At 36.4% G+C, this 19433-nt stretch overlaps 3 protein-coding genes and 2 long non-coding RNA genes across 5 annotated transcripts in view; 2 read left to right on the top strand and 3 right to left on the bottom strand.

Moving 5' to 3' along the window:
* Positions 1-551: 551 nt before the first annotated feature.
* Positions 552-3179, bottom strand: LOC103842398 (heterodimeric geranylgeranyl pyrophosphate synthase large subunit 2). The gene has a single exon (XM_009119018.3). It carries the CDS (start codon positions 1793-1795, stop codon positions 680-682), a length of 1116 nt encoding a protein of 371 aa, XP_009117266.1. The 5' UTR covers positions 1796-3179; the 3' UTR covers positions 552-679.
* A 236-nt stretch (positions 3180-3415) lies between these two features.
* Positions 3416-6043, bottom strand: LOC103842397 (tetraspanin-8). Its single transcript, XM_009119017.3, has 2 exons — positions 5383-6043; positions 3416-3940 (listed from the first exon to the last, which is right to left on the bottom strand). Exons 1-2 carry the CDS (start codon positions 5887-5889, stop codon positions 3629-3631), a joined length of 819 nt encoding a protein of 272 aa, XP_009117265.1. The 5' UTR covers positions 5890-6043; the 3' UTR covers positions 3416-3628.
* A 3007-nt stretch (positions 6044-9050) lies between these two features.
* LOC117128450 overlaps positions 9051-19433 on the bottom strand; it is a 14121-nt gene continuing 3738 nt past the window's right edge. The window contains exon 2 of the long non-coding RNA XR_004451749.1: positions 9051-9189. This is a non-coding gene — a long non-coding RNA (uncharacterized LOC117128450). The remainder of the gene's footprint in view (positions 9190-19433) is intronic.
* Positions 9925-16575, top strand: LOC103842395 (HD domain-containing protein 2). Its single transcript, XM_009119016.3, has 7 exons — positions 9925-10185; positions 15457-15581; positions 15668-15705; positions 15771-15881; positions 15966-16082; positions 16163-16204; positions 16287-16575. The coding sequence occupies exons 1-7, from the start codon at positions 9946-9948 to the stop codon at positions 16355-16357; spliced, it is 744 nt and encodes a 247-aa protein (XP_009117264.1). The 5' UTR covers positions 9925-9945; the 3' UTR covers positions 16358-16575.
* On the top strand, positions 11975-12845 carry LOC117128448. Its single transcript, XR_004451747.1, has 2 exons — positions 11975-12089; positions 12452-12845. It is a non-coding gene; the product is annotated as an uncharacterized LOC117128448 (long non-coding RNA).

The raw sequence follows: 19433 nt of genomic DNA, 5'->3' as shown, positions 1-19433 counted from the left end.
TCAGAGTTTTAAGTTGGTGATAAAAAGATATCTTTGAACGATGATAATTGATACTCGACAATAATTCATGTCGATACAACTGAAATCCAATCAGACTGTCTCAACCAAAACAAAAACAATGTATCACTAGGATCTTGCTCGACTGTGAATAAGTCTCACGAGGAATAATAATCTGATTAGTTTTATATATATAATCCGATTGGTTTAACTGAGAGAAACACCTCATCGGCGCCGCGAGATGTTTATATGCCTTTTACAGGAAAAAAAAACTCCTTAATATTTGATTAGAATAGCTATCGGACCTAAACGAACGGGTCCAAGCCACTATGAATGATTTTTCTGAGATGGACTGTGTAAACCCAAAAAATGCTAATTGAGGTCCAAGAAATATGCGACCAAACTCTGCCGCAAAGTAACGAAAACAATTAAAAGATCCAATATGCGACCAACTCTTACACATGGCATCAGGAGGAAGACGCAAAGCTGAGTTAGCATCCTGTGAAGAGATGGTGTTTTGCTTTACTGGCATAGATTTACAAAAGAGGCAAATGGATTTTACAAATTTTAAATAAAAATATAAAAATGCGGTTACACTTAAAAGTAAGCACACTAGTTTAGCATGTATACATAAACCCGACACAAAGAAACAAACTATCAAAGTTCTAAAACACGTAACACTTCATTTATTTCTATTGGCAATAAAATTAGTAAGAGCTACTAAAGGTGCCACCTTCTCCGTACTAAACCCATGGAGATGTTGACGTGCGTCTTTAGTCAATTTCTTAACAAATTCTTTAGATTTCTCCAACCCCATCAGCTTGGGATACGTCAGCTTTCCAAGTAGCTGATCTTTTCCGGCGGTCTTTCCCAACTCCTCCGACGACTTGGTCTCGTCCAAAATATCATCCACCACCTGAAACAACAATCCAATGCACCTTGCGAACTTTCTTACACTCTCAATCTCTTCATCAGACCCACCACCAATAATGGCTCCAAGAACCGCAGCAGTTTCCAACAGAACAGCAGTTTTGTGTACATGGATAAACTCCAAATGCTCTAAACCGACGTCGTTCAACTCCAAACCTTCACTACTTATGTCCTTTGCTTGTCCCGCGACCAACCCTCTAGTTCCAATGGACCTAGCCAGCTCCCTGACCGCCCAAACCATTCTCTCCGAGGATATCTCCGCCGTTGTCATGTGCTCAAACGCAAGAGACAAGAGAGCTCCTCCGGAGAGAATGGCGATTCCTTCGCCGAAGGCTTTGTGAGTGGTGGGCTTCCCACGACGCAGGTCGTCATTGTCCATGCAAGGCAAGTCGTCTTTGATTAGTGACATGGTGTGTATCATCTCAACCGCACAAGCCGCTGGCATCGCGGCGTTTTCTTCGCCGCCTACTAGACCGCAGGAAGCGAGGCAGAGAATAGGTCTAACGCGTTTTCCGGCCGCAAGAACCGCGTAACGCATGGCTTCGTGGATCTTGAGTGGCTCCCCGACCGGTATGGCTTCGTCTAGAGCTTTGTTCACTGCTTCGGCCTTGCTCGCCATGTATGGATCAAAATCGAACGTGGAACTAGAAATTGTATAGATATCTTCATCTTCTTCCTCTTCTACTACTTCCACAATGGGAGAATCAAGAAACTCGGCTACTTCTTTTCTTGATAAAATGGCGGCCTTGGCTTGAGTTTCAAGAGAAGGCTGGAGCATGCGGCTTAGCCTCGGCTTGAGATACTGAAATAAGAAGTTTAGAGAGAGAGCGAGGAGTGAGAGATAGAGAAACAGAATTTGAGCTTCCATTTTTCATCAAGACAAACTTCTTCTAGCTCGGGCTATTTGTCGTTTGTCGAATATATAGAGATATTATATATGTTAACCGATGGTTTTTTAGAAAGAAAGCAAGATGCAAAATAAACATGTAACCTCTACATGATCTCTTCACGTTATGCTATCCTAATTACGTAAAAGAAAGCAAGATCCAAAAAACATGGACCTCGTGAGAGCCACTTTCTTTCCTCTTCATATTATCTTCACGTTTGCATTTTTTTTTTCATTTTCATAAAGCGCTAATCATCATTTACACGCAACTATACTGGAACTACAATTTTCTTAATATAAATTTCTGATGATGAAAAATATTTTTAGATGTATTATTTGGATCTAATATACACTTTCATATGTGTTTCATAAAGCGCTAATCTTCATTTAGACACAATTATACTTTCATTTTTCATAAAGCGCAAACAACAACAAACTAAACTAATCCTGTATATTTTTTTGTATTCATATGTTATAAGTTTTAAGAATTAAAATGTTACAATTTATACATGTTTATACTTGTGTATCGATTACATATGTGCAGTTTTTGTGGCAGGCTTTTTGGACCCATTAATTAAGGGGCTCGAGTAACAATCATTCACACAAACAATAACCAAAAACATCAGCCCAATCTGTTCGTCTCCCTTATCTTTATTTCTCCATAACCAAATCTATATCCTTCATCAACAATTATATATCTGTTAGAGGCGGATTTGACTCCGCTCCATACCCGATCCGAGAACCCGATCCAGTGTCCTTCAAACCCGCATGAAGACAAATGTGCCCTCGGAGGTCTGATGCCCATACTATGCTCAAAAGGCGGTCCATGCTGAGCTGACACTTTCAAACTGCAATGTAACTGAAGTCAAATCATTGAAGCCGGTTTTAAAGGTATCTGATCCTCGTTGGAGACTATATCGCCGTTACTATCTCTTGAAGGCCTATAAAAGCAAGACCAATGGCAAGAAGAAGAGGGATCCAAATTCTTCTACAGCAATACATTTTTTTCCGATTAAAAGCAATACTATACTTTCATACGTCTTTGTTATTAGATACCTTTTGTATTCATACTAATTTTCTACTTGTACTGTACTTCCATACGTCTTTGTTCTTAGATACCTTCTCTATTTATACTAGTTTTGTACTTATATTATCAATAAAATACATTTCTTCATACGGAAATATCAATACACAATTTTTGATAAATTTTTCTTATACACGTAATTGAAACACTTAACCTAATTATTTTGTGGATAATTTGAGATCCATCAATATCCCTACTATCATCAATTTTGAGTAAGTCTCAATGTGTTTTTATGCAAGTTCATTAAATTAAAAAAATGCAGTTATGTATATTTAAAACATTTTTACAACATGTATGCTTCTTTCTCTAATGTTTTGTATCAAAAAAACTGAGAGAAAATCATAACAAGCCTACACCCGAGAGGTAAACGAAGCTATCATGGTTCCTTCCATATCTTCTCTAACATTAGCGGGTCGGGGCGTCACAGAGACTACCATAATTCTTTTCAATATTACAGCCAAGATCGGTGCTGAGTTTTTGTCACAAGTGTGGCTTCTCTGCTCCTCAACAAGAAGATCAAGAGAACATGGTATGCTTAAATAAAAATGAAGGGAAAACATATAATAAATCAATATCATGGTTTAGCCAGAAGGCAGAACACACTAGCTAATAAGTAGAAAGCTGTACAAGCAATAGGTCTCAAAACACGAAGATAGGAATCATCAAACATAAAAAAGCAAACTCCAATAATGTGTAAAGAACAATGAACGAATCTCTGTCCTAAAAGACCCTCAAGGCTTATATCCATAAGTACGGCCGTAGCTGTCATCTCTCTTGTTGTTCCTCAAAGCACAGCAACCAACCGAGTAGACAATGATGAGGAAGACGAGGAAGATGATGTTAACGACTGCAACTTTCTTCCACGCGCTCTTGACATTGTCGAGGAGACCCGCTTTGCAAGATTGGCAATCGAAGCAGAGCTTGTTTGGTGCGTTGTCCCAGGTTTGGCAGTCTGGATCAGGGTGTGTCCCGGCCGTCTTGGTCCAGTTTGTGGCGCTTACGTAAGCGAATTGGCATTTCTCTGCGGGTTTGCAGCAACCAGACTGTAACACAAAACAAAAAAGATTAGTTAATTAGTTGTAGTAAGACATCAACCATAACACAGAGAATAAGCTTCAGATACTATTTAGACTATCTAGTCTCATAAGAGTGGAAAATAGAGACTTAAAAAGAGCAAAAGCATACAAAACTGCTAAGAACAGAACATAAAAGCTCATATAATTAGAGCTGTAAACTGGGCGAGCCCATGTCCATTAGCTCATATCCATTTGTCCATTCATTGTTTGTGGACAGCAAAGTGACCATGTCCATTAAGAACCATGTCCATTAAAGACCATACCCACTAACACCCATATTTTTATGGGCTGCCATGGGGTCCATAATGACCATATAAGAAAATTTTAAATTTTAATTTATAAGCATACAATTATATATAAAAGTTCATAAAATTAAAATTCATCCATAAATTCAAAAGTACAACAATACATAAGTTCATAAATACAACAATTACGGTTTTGGTGGGAAAAATTGATTTTGCAGTTTTGGCGGAAAAACTCGATTTTGCAGTTTTGACGGAAAAACTCGATTTTGCAGTTTTGACGGAAAAACTCGATTTTTCAGTTTTGGCGGAAAAAACTCATTTTTGCGGTTTTGGCGGAAAACTCGATTTTCTAATTTTGGCAGAGAAACTCGATTTTTCGGTTTTGCCATGGGTCTATAATGACCATATAAGAAAATTTTAATTTATAAGCATACAATTACATATACAAGTTCATAAAATTAAAATTCATAAGTACAATAATACATAAGTTCATAAGTACAACAATTTCGGTTTTGGCGAGAAAAATCGATTTTGCGGTTTTGGCAGAAAAACTCGAGTTTCCGGTTTTGGCGGGAAAATTCGATTTTTCGTTTTGAAGAAAAACTCGATTTTCTGGTTCTGACGGGAAAATTTGATATTAAAATTTAAGCGAAAAAATTGATTTTACGAGTTTAGCGGAAAAACTTAAATTTTATAAACCTTAGGTTTTGTGACCATTGGACAGTCCACGTCCATAAAGCCCAAAACCAATAAAGACCATTTTCTTAATGGTCTTCCACATTTTGTCCAATGAAAACTAATGGGAAAAATGGGTTTGTCCATATTAAGCCCGTTTGTATATGGACATGGGCAACCATTGGACGGCCCGCCCATTTGACACCTCTACATATAATCATTTCTCAATTTTTTTTTTTTAAAAAAAGGCTGAAACTTTATAAATCAAAAAGAAAAACCTTTTGTGTTATAAAGAGTTTGGATCTTTAAAAGCCATGTTACAGAATCAAAACATTTGAGATCACAAAAAGAGATTTTAAGGGTCAAAAAGTCAGACAAACAAAAAAACAAAGTTCTGACTAAAATCCTTAAAACCAGACAAGCTTTCAGACAAGGAATCAGATCCAAGGTTCGAACCAAATATAAGACAAAAAGATTAAAAGCTTTTACCTGAAGAGCAGTAAGGTGTTCTTGGTAGAACTTATTGACAGGCTCATTAATAAGCTTAGCTTCAAGTTTAGAACAGACTTTGCTCTCAACGAGACAACTCCTAATCCTCCTCCAGTTCTTGTCACTGTTCACACGTTTCTGCAACCAGTTAGAGTAATCTCCAAGCCTATACTCTTTATACCCTCTCTCTGAAACTTTCTCCCCTGCGCCTTTGTTAGTGACAACGAAGGCGAAAATCGTGAAACAGAAGACGAGGAGGATCAAGAGGAACATGACGAGGAGGTACGTCCAGAGAAGCCACGTGACTCTGCAACACGAACCGATCAAACCAGCGATCGCTACGACCATGAGGAAGACTCCGAGAGCGATCACGGGCTTGTCGAGAAAACGCTCACACTCCGTTGAGCCTTTTTGGCTTAGCCATATACCTCCAGCTAAGATGGGGATCGAGAGGAGGAAGACGATGAAGTTGAGTACACCGACGAGGTTGTTGCTACAACGAACCATGGTTTTCAATACGTATTCAAAAGAAGTGGAATTTGAGATGGGTTTTGAGGGGGAAGAGAGTTATATAGAGAGGATTGAAACGCGTGAGAGGAAGGAGAAGCTGCAGAGAAGTTTCTTTATTGCTTAATGATGAATGGGTTTTGGTGATATCTCTTCTCCTTCTCCTCTTATGAAAGTTGTTGAGAGACTTAAAAGACTTTGTGCTTTCTTTGACTAATTAAACTTCCACGCGTTTAATTGTGAGTGGTGGGTATTTTAGTCTAGCCTAATCTGATAAGGACTTGCAAATGTGATTAGGACTTTTGAATGTGAATATGACTAGTTATAATATTTTATTTACACTATGTCAAATAATTGAGATGTTTTTCCTCGTTGTTTTTACTTGCGTGAGAGAGATGGAAAAGGTTTCCAAAGTCTTATTTGCTTTTGTTTACTTGTTTATTTCGTCAACGGTTTTACTCGTGTTATATAGTTTAAGGAAATGACTAAATTGGAATTTGTTTTTGTGCTGCTTGAGCAATGCTACCAAACTAGCGTTGGCGTTTGGGTATTCATTTGAAATCGATTAGAGTATTTCAAGTTTTTAGATATTTGGGTTTACGGACAAATGATTTGTTATGATATTTTATATATTTGTATAATTATTAAGTACCCAAATTTATTTATAGACCTGAAAATTTAAAAATACAATATATAAATTAGAACATAGGCAAAAAAAATAATTATTTTCTAAATACTAATTTCAAATATCCATTTCAAATTTTTTGAATATCTATTCGAATAATAATACTCCATAGGACCATATCCGTTCTTTTTGCAAATTGTTATCTCTATTCTCTACTATGTCAAATAGTTGAGATTTCTTCTTATTTTTACTTGCGTGAGCGAGATGGGAACATTTCCAAAGTCTTATTATGGTTTTGTTTACTCGTGTACTTGGAATTGTTTTGTTTTGTTGTTGCTAAAAGTGCACTTGGAATTGGTCGACGCTTTTAGTCGTGTTATGTATAATTAAGGGAAAATAAAATCAGTAAATTGCAATTTGTTTTTATACTTTGGAGTCTGCGTAACTGCGGTGCTACCTAACGTACTTATGAAATTAGAAAATTGGAAGTAATTCAAATTGCATAAACCCTTTTATTTTAATCCAGATTACATGAACTTATTTTAAAACATGTTGATATAGATCAGTGGTTTTTTTAAAAGTCATTTTTCTTTCCTCTTGGTGAATGATGACGTCTCACAAGTAGATTAGTCGTACTTTAGAGGCTGAGTTTTTCCAGTGTTATTTTTGGAAGTTCTTTTCTGTTTCCCCTCTCTCTGTGAATGGTGACGTCTCACAACGGTCTTGTACATTAGCAGTTAAAGCGTGTCTAGTTCCTTTATTTTACGTTGACGGCTGAGGCCTGTTGAGTTTATTTTTCCCTATTTGGCGGCTGGTTGATGTTAGGGCATCTCCAACCCTACTCCATTTTTGACTCCAAACTCAATTTTGGAGTAAAATCTTCTCCAACCCCATTCCATATTGAACTCCAAAATGGAGTAATGGTTAGGGTTACTCCATTTATGGAGTAATCTTGCCCATTACTCCATTTTGGAGTTGAACTTTTTCTATTTATAAAATAGTCCTTTTAATCTTCAATGTTTTTATTTCATATTTAAAATAATATAATAACATCAAAACATATAATACTCTGGAAAAGATTATTTAATAGTTTACATAAAATATGCATAAACTCATAAAAGTCAAAACTAAAAATAAATAATATAAAATAAATATAATATAATATAAATAAGTGATTTAATAATTCGATAAATTGTTTTCAAAACTAGCAAAATCGGTGAAGTATTATTCAAACGAAATAGATGAGTTTTTTTAATCTTGTGGGTCAAATTTTGATTGATAATATTTGTACTTGTGAACTTGATATATGCACAAACAATGAGACCCAATGCATAACTCAAATTACAAAACAAAACTTTGTTTTTTCTTTATGTTCTTTTAATGCATATAAATATTTTTGAATTAGAAAAATTGTATATGATAAAAACTGCACGAATTGAAAATGGAAGATAATCTCTATTTGTATTTTTAATGATAAATATTTAATTTAAATAAAATATATTATTATGGAATTTTTGTAAACATAAAATAGTTGGGTTAATTGTTAAATTTTAATAAGTTGAAGGTACTACTAACAATTATTAACTAAATAAAAAAAGAATATTCCTTTTTGGAGTAATAAATGGAGTAATACATTGGAGTAAAACTCAGCTCTATTTTGGAGTTACACCATTTTGGAGTAAAATTTGGAGTAATACATTGGAGATGCTCTTAGGTCGCTATCTAGCTCGTGCTGTGGATTTTTTTCATCAGCAGTTAGTTTAAATTTGGGTTATAGTTAATTTTTCCCTGGATTTTAGTTTCTTTAAGCAGGTTCTCTCGAGATTGTTGATTAAATTTCATTTCGGTATTGTAAAACTTATTTTATAAAAATAACACATTTTATCAAAAAACAAACATCTACATAATCTTATTTATTTAAAGGAAATTTACCGAAACAGAACAAAAAAAACAACATGATAAAATCTAAAAGTTTAAAAACAAAGAAAAAAAATGTTTTAAAAACGTTAAAATTTGAAATTTTTATTTTTATTTTATAAAAAAGTTTAGTAAAATTAAAAAGTTTACAAACGTCTTAAACTTTTTATAAAAATAAATCTTTGTAAAACGTTTTATAAAGTTTATTTAACGTTTTTGATTAAAAAAATTTTATAGAGTTTTTTTATAAAGTTTATTTTTATTAAAGTTTTATTAACAACATTTTATAAAGGGCAATTGTCAATAATAGCACCTTTTGAAGTTTATGTCTCAAAAATAGCACTAGAAGGAGAAAGTCACAAAAATGACATTCATTAAAGGGTAAAATATCCCTAATACCCTTGGTTTAAAATTAAATAAACAAACAAAAATAAATAAAAATAAATAAAATAAAAATAAAAAAATAAAAATAAAAAAAATAAAAAAAATAATTTTTTTTTATAGTTTCAGATTACATGTTTTCAGATTCGAAATTTTTATAATTTTTTTTTTAAATTTTTTAATTTTTTTTAATTGTTTTTTCAAATTTTCTTTTTATAATTTAAAAATACTTTTTGAAATTGTTTTTTAAATTTTTATTTTTTATTTTAGTATTTATTTTTTATAAAATTTTAAACCCTAATTACAAAACCCCACCCCTTAACTCTAAACCCTAAGGTTTGGATTAATTAACCCAAGGGGTATAAGTATATATTTACCTCTTTAATAAAACCTATTTTTGTGACTTTGAGCCTTGAGTGCTACTTTGGGAACAAAAACTTGGTTTAGTGCTATTCTAGTCTTTTTCTCTTTTATAAATCCTCGCTATAGTTTCATTTGAGTACCATTGTGTATCTAAATAGGTAAAAATCCATGAAATTCATCCTTGTACAATGGTAGAATTTTTTGGCTTTCATATTATAAAAAAAAAACATACGAGCCCAAAAGCTTAAGTTTGTTGTGGACTGAACCTAGTGTTAATCTTAAATAAAACACATATCAGTGGAACTAAAAGCCGAGTCAATTAGACAAACCCAAAAGGTGAAATGAAGCGGTTGCAGAGTAAAGGAAGAGACGAGATCCTCGACATCGTTTCCTCTGCTGAAAGTTATGATTGGAGAAACCAGAGTTGCATCGTTGTTGACGAAGCCCGAGAGTTTGCATGTCGAAAGCTTTGAAGACGATTTCAGATTGGCTTATCGATGGAGGAGATGATAGTTTTAGGTGGCTTGAAGACTTGTTGGTGAAGTCTAGTATTACGCTCGGTCCAGATCCAGTTATGGTGGTTTGAATCGCTAGCAGAATAAGACGCATAAAGTCTCTATTCCTGCGAAGCGAACGATATCTTCATGACCCACTTACATTAATGGGCCTTTATATTATAAGGCCCAAACTAAGTGACAAAGCAGAACGATTGAAACACACAACAAACACGCTTCCCAAAACGCGAAGAAGATAAACAACAACAACAAAAAATGAGGAATGTGATGAATAGAATATACTTCTCCAAATCACTCTCTCTCACTCCTCCCCACCTCCCATTCTTCCATCTCTCCGCCGCAGCTTCCTCTCCCAACCGAGCGGTTCACTGCATGGCAGACGACTCCCCACTCTCTCAACCGCCGAATCGAAGCGGAGATGGTTCCGTCTCCGTCCCCCCTCCTTCTCCCGCTTCCTCCGCCATAGATTTTCTCTCGCTCTGCTCTCGCCTCAAGGTAAATGTAACCTCAACTTCGAACGATCATCCGATTCGATTGAGAGAGATCCAGCGTCTCTTCTCTCGTATAAGATCGATCATGCGTTTGTTTCTTAAGATGGGATCTGTAAATGCTTAGTTTCAAATGTTCGTGGCTCATTTCTCTGTGGCTGTTTGTTTATAATTGATGATGGATCTTTGTTTGTTAGAGAGATAAGCTTGAAACGTTTCTTGATGAGAGCTAAGATGTTATGTTGAGATTACTCGAGTTCTTATAGATGTGAAGGTTTGTTTTTTTTTTTTTTTATAGATGTGAAAGGTTTGTTATGTGTTTGTTATTGATAATAGACAATATTATCCTATATTATGTATTTGTGAAGTGTAGATGGAGTTGTATAGGATACACGAGTCTGTATAGAGTATAAATACTATCATTGTACATTGTAGTTGAATTAATGAGAATGAGTTTATTTTACTCATATGGTATCAGAGCATTTCAGCTCGTTCTCTAACTAACTTCCGCCGTCATCACTCATCTCCACCGTCATCCACCGGATTCCTTCGTTTTTCATCTCTCATTCCTTCGACAAGCTCATCTCCGCGATTCCCTGTGCAATCTCAGCTCAACTTCAAATCGTCATTCCGATCGGAGCTCGAGATCGACATCAATGGGGAAACGTAACTGCAAGTCGAAGTTCCGTCGTTCTTCACCGGATCTTCCGGATTCTCAATCACCGTCATCTCCGATGACTCGCGACATGCCTTCTGGCTCTCGTCAACCTCGCGATGTTATCGAATCTCCCGATCGTGCTGATCTCGTTCGCTCTCCTCTCATTCCACCTGTGGCTCGCTTTGAGGTATCCGATTCACCTGATAACATACATTCTCCATATCATCTACTTAATTCCGATCATCCTGGACTAGTTCTAGCTGCGGATCCTTTAGATGGTAGTAACTATGGTGTTTGGATCATCGCGATGACTACGAGTCTTGAGGCTAAGAACAAATTAGGCTTCGTTGATGGATCTATAGCCAAGCCTTCTGAATCTGATCCTTATTTCCGAATCTGGTGTCGATGCAATAGTATGATCAAATCTTGGTTGTTGAATAGCGTGACTAAACAGATCTACACAAGTATACTGTATTTCAAGAAGGCTTCAGATATTTGGGCGGATCTTCACACACGTTATCACAAGTCTAACCTACCAAGATTGTACAAGCTTCGTCATCAACTTCATTCGTTCAAACAAGGCAGTATGGATCTCTCCTCATATCACACAAAGACGCAGTCATTGTGGGAGGAACTCTCGAGTCTTCAAAGTGCTAATCACACAATTGAAGATCTTCTGGCAGAACGTGAAACCAATCGTATCATTGACTTTCTTATGGGGCTCAATGATAACTATGAGAACATTCGAAGTAGAATTCTCATGAAGAAAGCTCTTCCAAGTTTCTCGGAGGTGTTCAATCTTTTGGATCAAGAGGACAGTCATCGGGCTGCTCATACTCAGACATCTTCCCTATTGGAAACTCCTACTGCTTTTCAGGTTTCTCAGTCTTCTGATCAGAACTCTGCTAGGTCTTCTTCGGGTGGTTATCAGAGAAAGGATAGGCCTTTTTGCACCTTCTGTCATCGTCCTGGTCATGTTATCGATCGATGCTATAAGAAACACGGGTATCCTAATAGCATGAAACCAACACCGAAGAGTGACACGCTGGTTTCTCCTTTGTCTGCGAATGTTGCTGTTGTTGATCATTCTCAACCTGATGAACTGTCTACACAGGATTTATCTCCTACTCAGATTCAGCAGCTAGTATCTTTCCTCAGTAACAAACTTCAGACTCCAGCGAATCATCCCACTCCAGAGGTTCACTCTGTCTCAGTTTCCATTCCTTCTTCTTCCAGCACTTGTCCTATATCCGGTAAATTTCATCCTTCTATTCATTGTTCCTTTACCGGTAGTGCTAAACCTTATGTCTGCTCTATGACTAACAATGCCACACCTTTAAACGCATGGGTGATAGACTCAGGGGCAACAAACCATATAACCCATCAACGTGCTTCTTTCATTTCTTTTAAACCCCTTCCTGATACAACTGTTTCTTTACCCAATGGAGTTCTGGTTAGCATTGTTGGCATAGGTACTATAGCACTGGGTAGTGATCTAATCCTTAGTGACGTTCTTTACATCCCTCAATTCAAATTCAACCTTCTTAGTGTCAGTTGTCTAACTAAAGTCTTACACTGTCGGGTTTGGTTTGATGAATCTTCTTGTGGCATTCAGGATCCTACACGGGAATTAATGATTGGAATGGGTAGAGAAGTGGCAAACCTTTACTTCCTGGATATAGAGTCATTGTCTTCTACAGGTACTTTACAAAATGTCGTTGTTGCTTCTGTTTCTAGTATCGATCTATGGCATAAGAGATTAGGACACCCTTCTATGTCCAAGCTTGAGTCTATGCATTCTGTTCTAGCTTTTCCTAAGCAACATACACTTGATCCTCATTGTAAAATTTGCCATTTATCAAAACAAAAACATCTCCCTTTTGTGTCTCATCATAATATCAGTAAAAACCCTTTCGATCTGCTTCATATAGATACATGGGGACCCTTTTCCACTCCTACTCACGATGGCTTTAAATATTTTCTCACCATTGTTGATGATTGTTCTAGAGCCACGTGGGTCTATCTCCTCAAAAACAAGTCTGATGTTCTCACTGTTTTCCCGGGTTTTATAGAAATGATAGAGACTCAGTTTGATAGAAAGATTAAGGGGGTTAGATCTGACAATGCTCCAGAACTCAAATTCTCTGCCCTTTATCAATCCAAAGGAATCCTTTCTTTCCATTCCTGTCCTGAAACTCCACAACAAAACTCTGTTGTGGAACGTAAGCATCAACACATTCTCAATGTGGCTCGTGCTCTTCTTTTTCAATCTCATATCCCTCTTCCTTATTGGGGTGACTGTATTCTAACCGCAGTTCACCTGATTAACCGTCTACCTTCTCCTATCCTTGAAAACAAAACACCTTTTGAAGTACTTACTAATAAAATACCTGATTATGATCAACTTCGTTCCTTTGGTTGCCTCTGTTATGCTTCTACATCCCCTAAGAGTAGACTTAAGTTTGATCCTAGAGCTCGTGCGTGTGTTTTTCTTGGCTATCCTTCGGGAATCAAAGGCTATAAACTACTTGATCTTGAGACAAATTCTATTCTTATCTCTCGTCATGTAGTTTTCCACGAACAGCTCTTTCCTCTCGTTGGTACTGATCTTTCTCAAACTTCTTCTATCTTCTTTAATGATCAGTTATCAACACAAGCTCCTGTGAAAAATAATGCTCCCGATGTTGAGACTTTTTCTCATTCATCTTCTGTAGATATCTTGCCTTTTGCGGATACTACTAATGATGCTGAATCTTCTGTTCAGTCATCACACAGGAGACTTAAAAAGCCTGCTTACCTTCAAGATTACTATTGTAATTCAATAGGATCTTCAACCATACACGAAATCTCTTCTGTGCTTTCTTATGGTAAAGTATCCCCACTTTATCTCTCTTTCTTAGTAGCTATTGATAAAATCAAAGAACCCTTAACCTATGCTGAGGCAAAGAGACTTCTGGTGTGGGATGATCCAATGGACGAAGAGATTGTTGCTTTGGAAGGTACTGGCACCTGGACTATTTGTACTCTTCCTTCAGATAAGACTCCTATTGGCTGCAAATGGGTCTTTAAGGTAAAGTTTAACGCTGATGGGACTGTAGAACGTTACAAGGCACGCTTAGTTGCAAAGGGGTACACTCAACAAGAAGGGATTGATTATCATGATACGTTTTCCCCTGTTGTCAAGCTTACCACAGTCAAATTGTTACTCAGTCTCGCAGCTATTCACGGGTTCTCTCTTCATCAGCTTGATATCTCCAATGCATTTCTCAATGGAGATCTCGATGAAGAGATATACATGCGCTTACCTCCTGGATATGCACAAAGAAAGGGGGACAAACTGCCTCCAAATGCTGTTTGCAAACTTGAGAAATCTCTATATGGTCTTAAGCAAGCTTCGCGTCAGTGGTTTCTCAAATTCTCCACTACGCTTGTTTCTTTGGGATTCACACAAACATTCTCTGATCATACATGTTTTCTCAAGCTACGTGATGGGCTCTTTCTTTGTGTCATCGTATACGTTGACGACATTGTTATATGCAGCAGTGACGATTCTGAGGTTGAGACATTGAAGAATCAACTAAAATCTCATTTCAAACTTCGAGATTTGGGTCCTATGAAGTATTTTCTTGGTCTAGAGATTGCTCGCTCTTCTGATGGGATACATATTTGTCAACGCAAGTATGCACTGGATTTGCTTGATGATACTGGTCTTCTTGGTTGCAAACCTTCGAGCATTCCTATGGATCCATCTATCAAACTCGTTTTTGAACCCCCTAAAGGTGTTGATGATGCTTTAGTTGATGCCGCCGCGTATCGTCGTCTTGTTGGTCGTTTGATGTATTTGCAGATTACTCGACCTGATATTACGTTTGCTGTCAACAAACTGAGCCAGTTCTCTTCAGCTCCGCGTCAGAGTCATCATAAAGCTCTCATCAAGATTCTTCATTACATCAAAGGAACAATTGGGCAAGGGTTGTTCTATTCTTCCTCTTCTGAGATGCAAATACAGGCTTTTGCGGATGCTGATTGGGGCTCTTGTCAGGATTCTCGATGTTCTACTTCTGGTTTCTGTATCTTCATCGGTACATCACTTATCTCATGGAAATCAAAGAAGCAGAAGGTCGTTGCAAAGAGCTCGGCTGAAGCAGAGTATAGGAGTCTCTCTGTAGTATCTGATGAGTTGTTTTGGCTCAACAACTTCCTCATTGAGTTGCGCCTTCCTCTGTCTAAGCAAACACTTCTCTTTTGTGACAATTCAGCTGCCATTCATATTGCTCATAACTCAGTGTTTCATGAACGCACCAAAAATCTTGAGATGGATTGTCACAGTGTTCGGGAACGCTTGGTTGCTGGTTTGTTCAAGTTGCTACATGTGAGAACGGAATTACAATTGGCTGATCCATTTACAAAGCCAATGTATCCTGCACCGTTTAAGAGATTGTTGGGCAAGATGGGTCTTCTCAACATTTTCGTCCCATCTTGAGGGGGACTATTATCCTATATTATGTATTTGTGAAGTGTAGATGGAGTTGTATAGGATACACGAGTCTGTATAGAGTATAAATACTATCATTGTACATTGTAGTTGAATTAATGAGAATGAGTTTATTTTACTCATAGACAACGCCAAGAGCTGGATGGGTTAAGAGAGATGTGAAGAATCCAGAATCAATAGCGGATCACATGTACCGGATGGGTCTTATGGCGTTAGTTTCTTCAGATATCCCCGGTGTTAACAGAGACAAGTAAGCTTTTCTTGGTTGCTTCAAGATTCAATTTCTGGGAGACGGACTCTTCTTTTGAATTTCTCATGGTTTCTTTCTTTATTCAGATGCATGAAAATGGCAATTGTTCACGACATTGCAGAAGGTTAGTTCTCTTTCACTAATTTCTTTTTTTCTCCCAATCAAATTCTATAATTTTTGTTGAAACAGCCATTGTAGGGGATATTACACCTTCTTGCGGGGTCTCTAAAGAAGAGAAAAACCGAAGAGAGAGCGAAGCACTTGAACACATGTGCAAACTCTTGGGTGGAGGAGAAAGAGGTCGGTTCTCTTCTCTCTTTCTGAATACTACATTTCTCTCTTGTGCTCTTTTTTTTTTAATTTATACAGATGTATAATTTGCAGCTGAAGAAATCGCTGAGCTGTGGAGAGAATACGAAGCGAACGCATCACCAGAAGCCAAACTTGTTAAAGATTTCGATAAGCTTGAGATGATACTACAGGCTTTGGAGTATGAACAAGGTAATGACCCCCACAATGAAGAACTCCTGATTTGACAATATGGATTGAACTAAAACTTGATTTCTTTTTGTTTTGTGCAGAGCAAGGTAAAGATTTAGAAGAGTTTTTCCAATCAACTGCAGGTAAATTCTTGTGAACTATTGTAATCCATATCAGAGTACATATGGTTGAAGGCTTTTAAAACTTGTTGGGGTTTTTATTCAGGGAAGTTTCAGACTGATATTGGCAAAGCTTGGGCGTTGGAGATTGCTTCAAGAAGAAGAAAGCGGCAATAGTTAGTTCTCACTTGAGCTAAATACTCTCTTTACGCTCAACTTTAATCATTTTAAGAGACTTAAATGTGGATCTACAACTTAAGGGTAACTCTTGTTGCTAAATACTTGAAGCCTAAAATTCTTTAAAAAGCGCATCGGCTATTTTATGGGTTTAAGCTACAACTCTTGAGAAAATTTGGAAAGAATACTTTTTTACTGAGATTGAATTTTGAAAACAATAATACTTTTAAAGTTTTAGAAGAACACACTTATTTGTATAGTAGTTGCTCACCCATTCAAGCATAGCTCCCTTCTGGCTAACGGTGTTGCCGAACTCCAGTGCTCTCATTCCTGTGATAAGCTCTAGCAACAGTATTCCAAATCCAAATACAACAGTTTCTCAGATGACTGGCCTGTGGAGAGATACTCCGATGCAATGAGACCAACGGGGCCTCTTAACTGCGGTTGTGACATGTGAATTCACATGGTTAAGTAGCACATGTGAATCCACATGGTTAAGTAGCTTGGCGAGCCCAAACTCCCCAACGACAGCTTGGGTATGAGCTTGTGACATGGCATCCGTCCAGTCGACAAATGGGATATGAGTATGAGCTAAATGATTTTATCAAACCAATTTATTAAAAATATACTTTAGGCGTTCAAAAAATCGGTTTAGACGTTCGCTTAAACAATAATCCTCTATGAAGTGCCTAACTACGGCCTAACAATTTTTAGAACATTGCATATAACAAACATGTTTGCTATTATCATCCAACTTACACTCGTGTGGGTTGTAAAGAATGTGGTCGTAAATTACTTGTTATATGTGTCCTTGTTAAATCGTCGTCAGTTTATTCATAAATTTATGTTGATTTTACAACGAAATTTGTACTTTGGCAACTTATCACTTAATTACTATCATCTTTTTTCTTCTTCTGTAAACTCGGCTTACTCGTTATCGCATGTTTTTCTATTGTGAAAATATTTTAATCCAACTTTTGTACAGTATCACGAATTTAATTCATGGGTCAAACAACCATATCGGTGAAGTATAAAAGTAAGGAACTCCAATAAAAATATTGCGCTTGTAAACTATTTATTTTCTGTCAAAGTTGAAATGACCAAATATCAATGGGACTGGGACCAAAGATGTTGAATTGAGAGTCCTTTCTCAGACGACGGAGGAACATATGACTTCGTGTTTTTATGACCACGTGTATTTATGGGTAATGTATTTGCGTTCAAAGCCGTGGCTGCTCTAATATATATATATATATATACTATTAGTATATCAACTCGCCATTTAACTAACGATTAACCATTTCTTAGATATTTAGTATTGCTGCTTCTGACAATTTAAAATACGCAAATAGACAAAAAGGAGGCTGCCAGTGAAGGTTAACCAAATTAAATATTTGTTCCCATCATATAACCCGTAAGTTTGTTGAAGTGTTTATAAAGAAAATAAATATGTTGACCAATGAAATATTTAGAGGTGGAAAAAGAAACAATTAGAGGTGGAAAATGGTTAGCTGTCCATAAGTAGACCACATCCAAAATATCATGAGTCGGCTATGAACAAATCTCTAAACGAAATGATTACATAAATAGAATTCAGTTTTGCTTGGGATAAAAAAAGAGAGATGAATCAGTTGATTTTCTAAGAGATGAACGGTACAGACGTGGAGACAAAAGTATCTTTATGAAAACACGAACAAGCAGGGGAAAGACAAGTATCTTTGTGAAAACACGAACAAGCAGGGGAAAGACAAGTTAATGTGATTCGGATCGGGTTAGAATGTGGTTTAAGTTTTATAAATTACAGATTGACTCCATTTCTTAGTGTTAAAATCAATTAAACTAAATTTTGTAGTTTCATTATATAATAATTTACTTCAAACATGTGGTATGGTGAAACATATATTTGGTGTTGTTATTGACATATTCAAACTATACTTGGTGTAGCTAACAAACTTTTTCTTAAAACTTTAGTCAAACTAAACATTGTTTGAACTCATCTTTGTCCTAGTTGTATTAGGTAGTTTGAGATGAGTTTATAAGTTCTTAGAACCTATGTAGGAAGAAGTGTAAGAGTGGGAGTTGGAGTGGTGCCATCCTTTCAGAATGGGAATTTTGGATTTACTTTATCACATTTCGGATTAAGATACTTAAGACTTGCTTTGACTTATCCGTACTTTAAATTTAAAGTTAAATTACTGTATATTTTAGATTTTAGTTTTAATCATTATTCATGAAACTCAACAATAGATGATTTGTAATCAATTGAAATACATAGAATTTTTGTTTTTGAAAGTTCAATAACACTAGATTTCAAAAACTTGATTTATTTCATTCATTAAATAACAGTGAATTTAAATTAATCTTTCGAATAACAGTAAATTGCATTTAAATTTAAATTCTATTAAAATGCATAATTGAGTAACAACCTTTGTGTTTCCTCTGAAAATGAACGGCCTTTTTTAACTTCCCCATGTAAATGAAGCGAGGTCCATTTCGAATAAATCATCCCGTAGGCTGCACTCCTTATTCTCTCAGTGGACGGACATTATTTGCATATATTTTTTTCTCCTTTTCAATCTCTTCACTAGAACTTTCAACTGCAGAATACAACAGGATCACAAACAGCCCAAAGAATGGGAAGGCTTAGCAGGTGGAGGATAACAATCACAACCAGTGGCAGAGCCAATGAAGGATTAGGGGGTCAGTTGACCCCTTGCATTCTTAAATTTAACTAAATAAAAGCATATTAATGTAGTGCATATTTGATTAATTGGTATATTTTTCATGGTTTGACCCCCTTTTTTTAGCTGTGAAACCTCAAATAATTTTATACATATACAACTTTGACCCGGTAAATTTTGTTTCTACCTCCGGCACTGATCACAAGCCCTGAGCTTTAAGACTAAGATTGGTAGACAAGAAAACAACGAAATAAACAACAAAATAGGCTCAGTCAAAGGTTACAAACAATTTCTAGAGAAACTGAGTCAAAACTATCAAGAACCAAAGAGCATAGAGCTCGGAAGGAATAAGCCAACCAGAATTTAAGAACATGGAAAAGGACCCGGACACTAGT

This window comes from Brassica rapa, chromosome A09 (genome assembly GCF_000309985.2).
Source record: "Brassica rapa cultivar Chiifu-401-42 chromosome A09, CAAS_Brap_v3.01, whole genome shotgun sequence".
Lineage (NCBI taxonomy): Eukaryota > Viridiplantae > Streptophyta > Magnoliopsida > Brassicales > Brassicaceae > Brassica > Brassica rapa.
The sequence above is the reverse complement of the archived record's forward strand: the minus strand, read 5'-3'. Positions and strand labels throughout refer to the sequence as shown.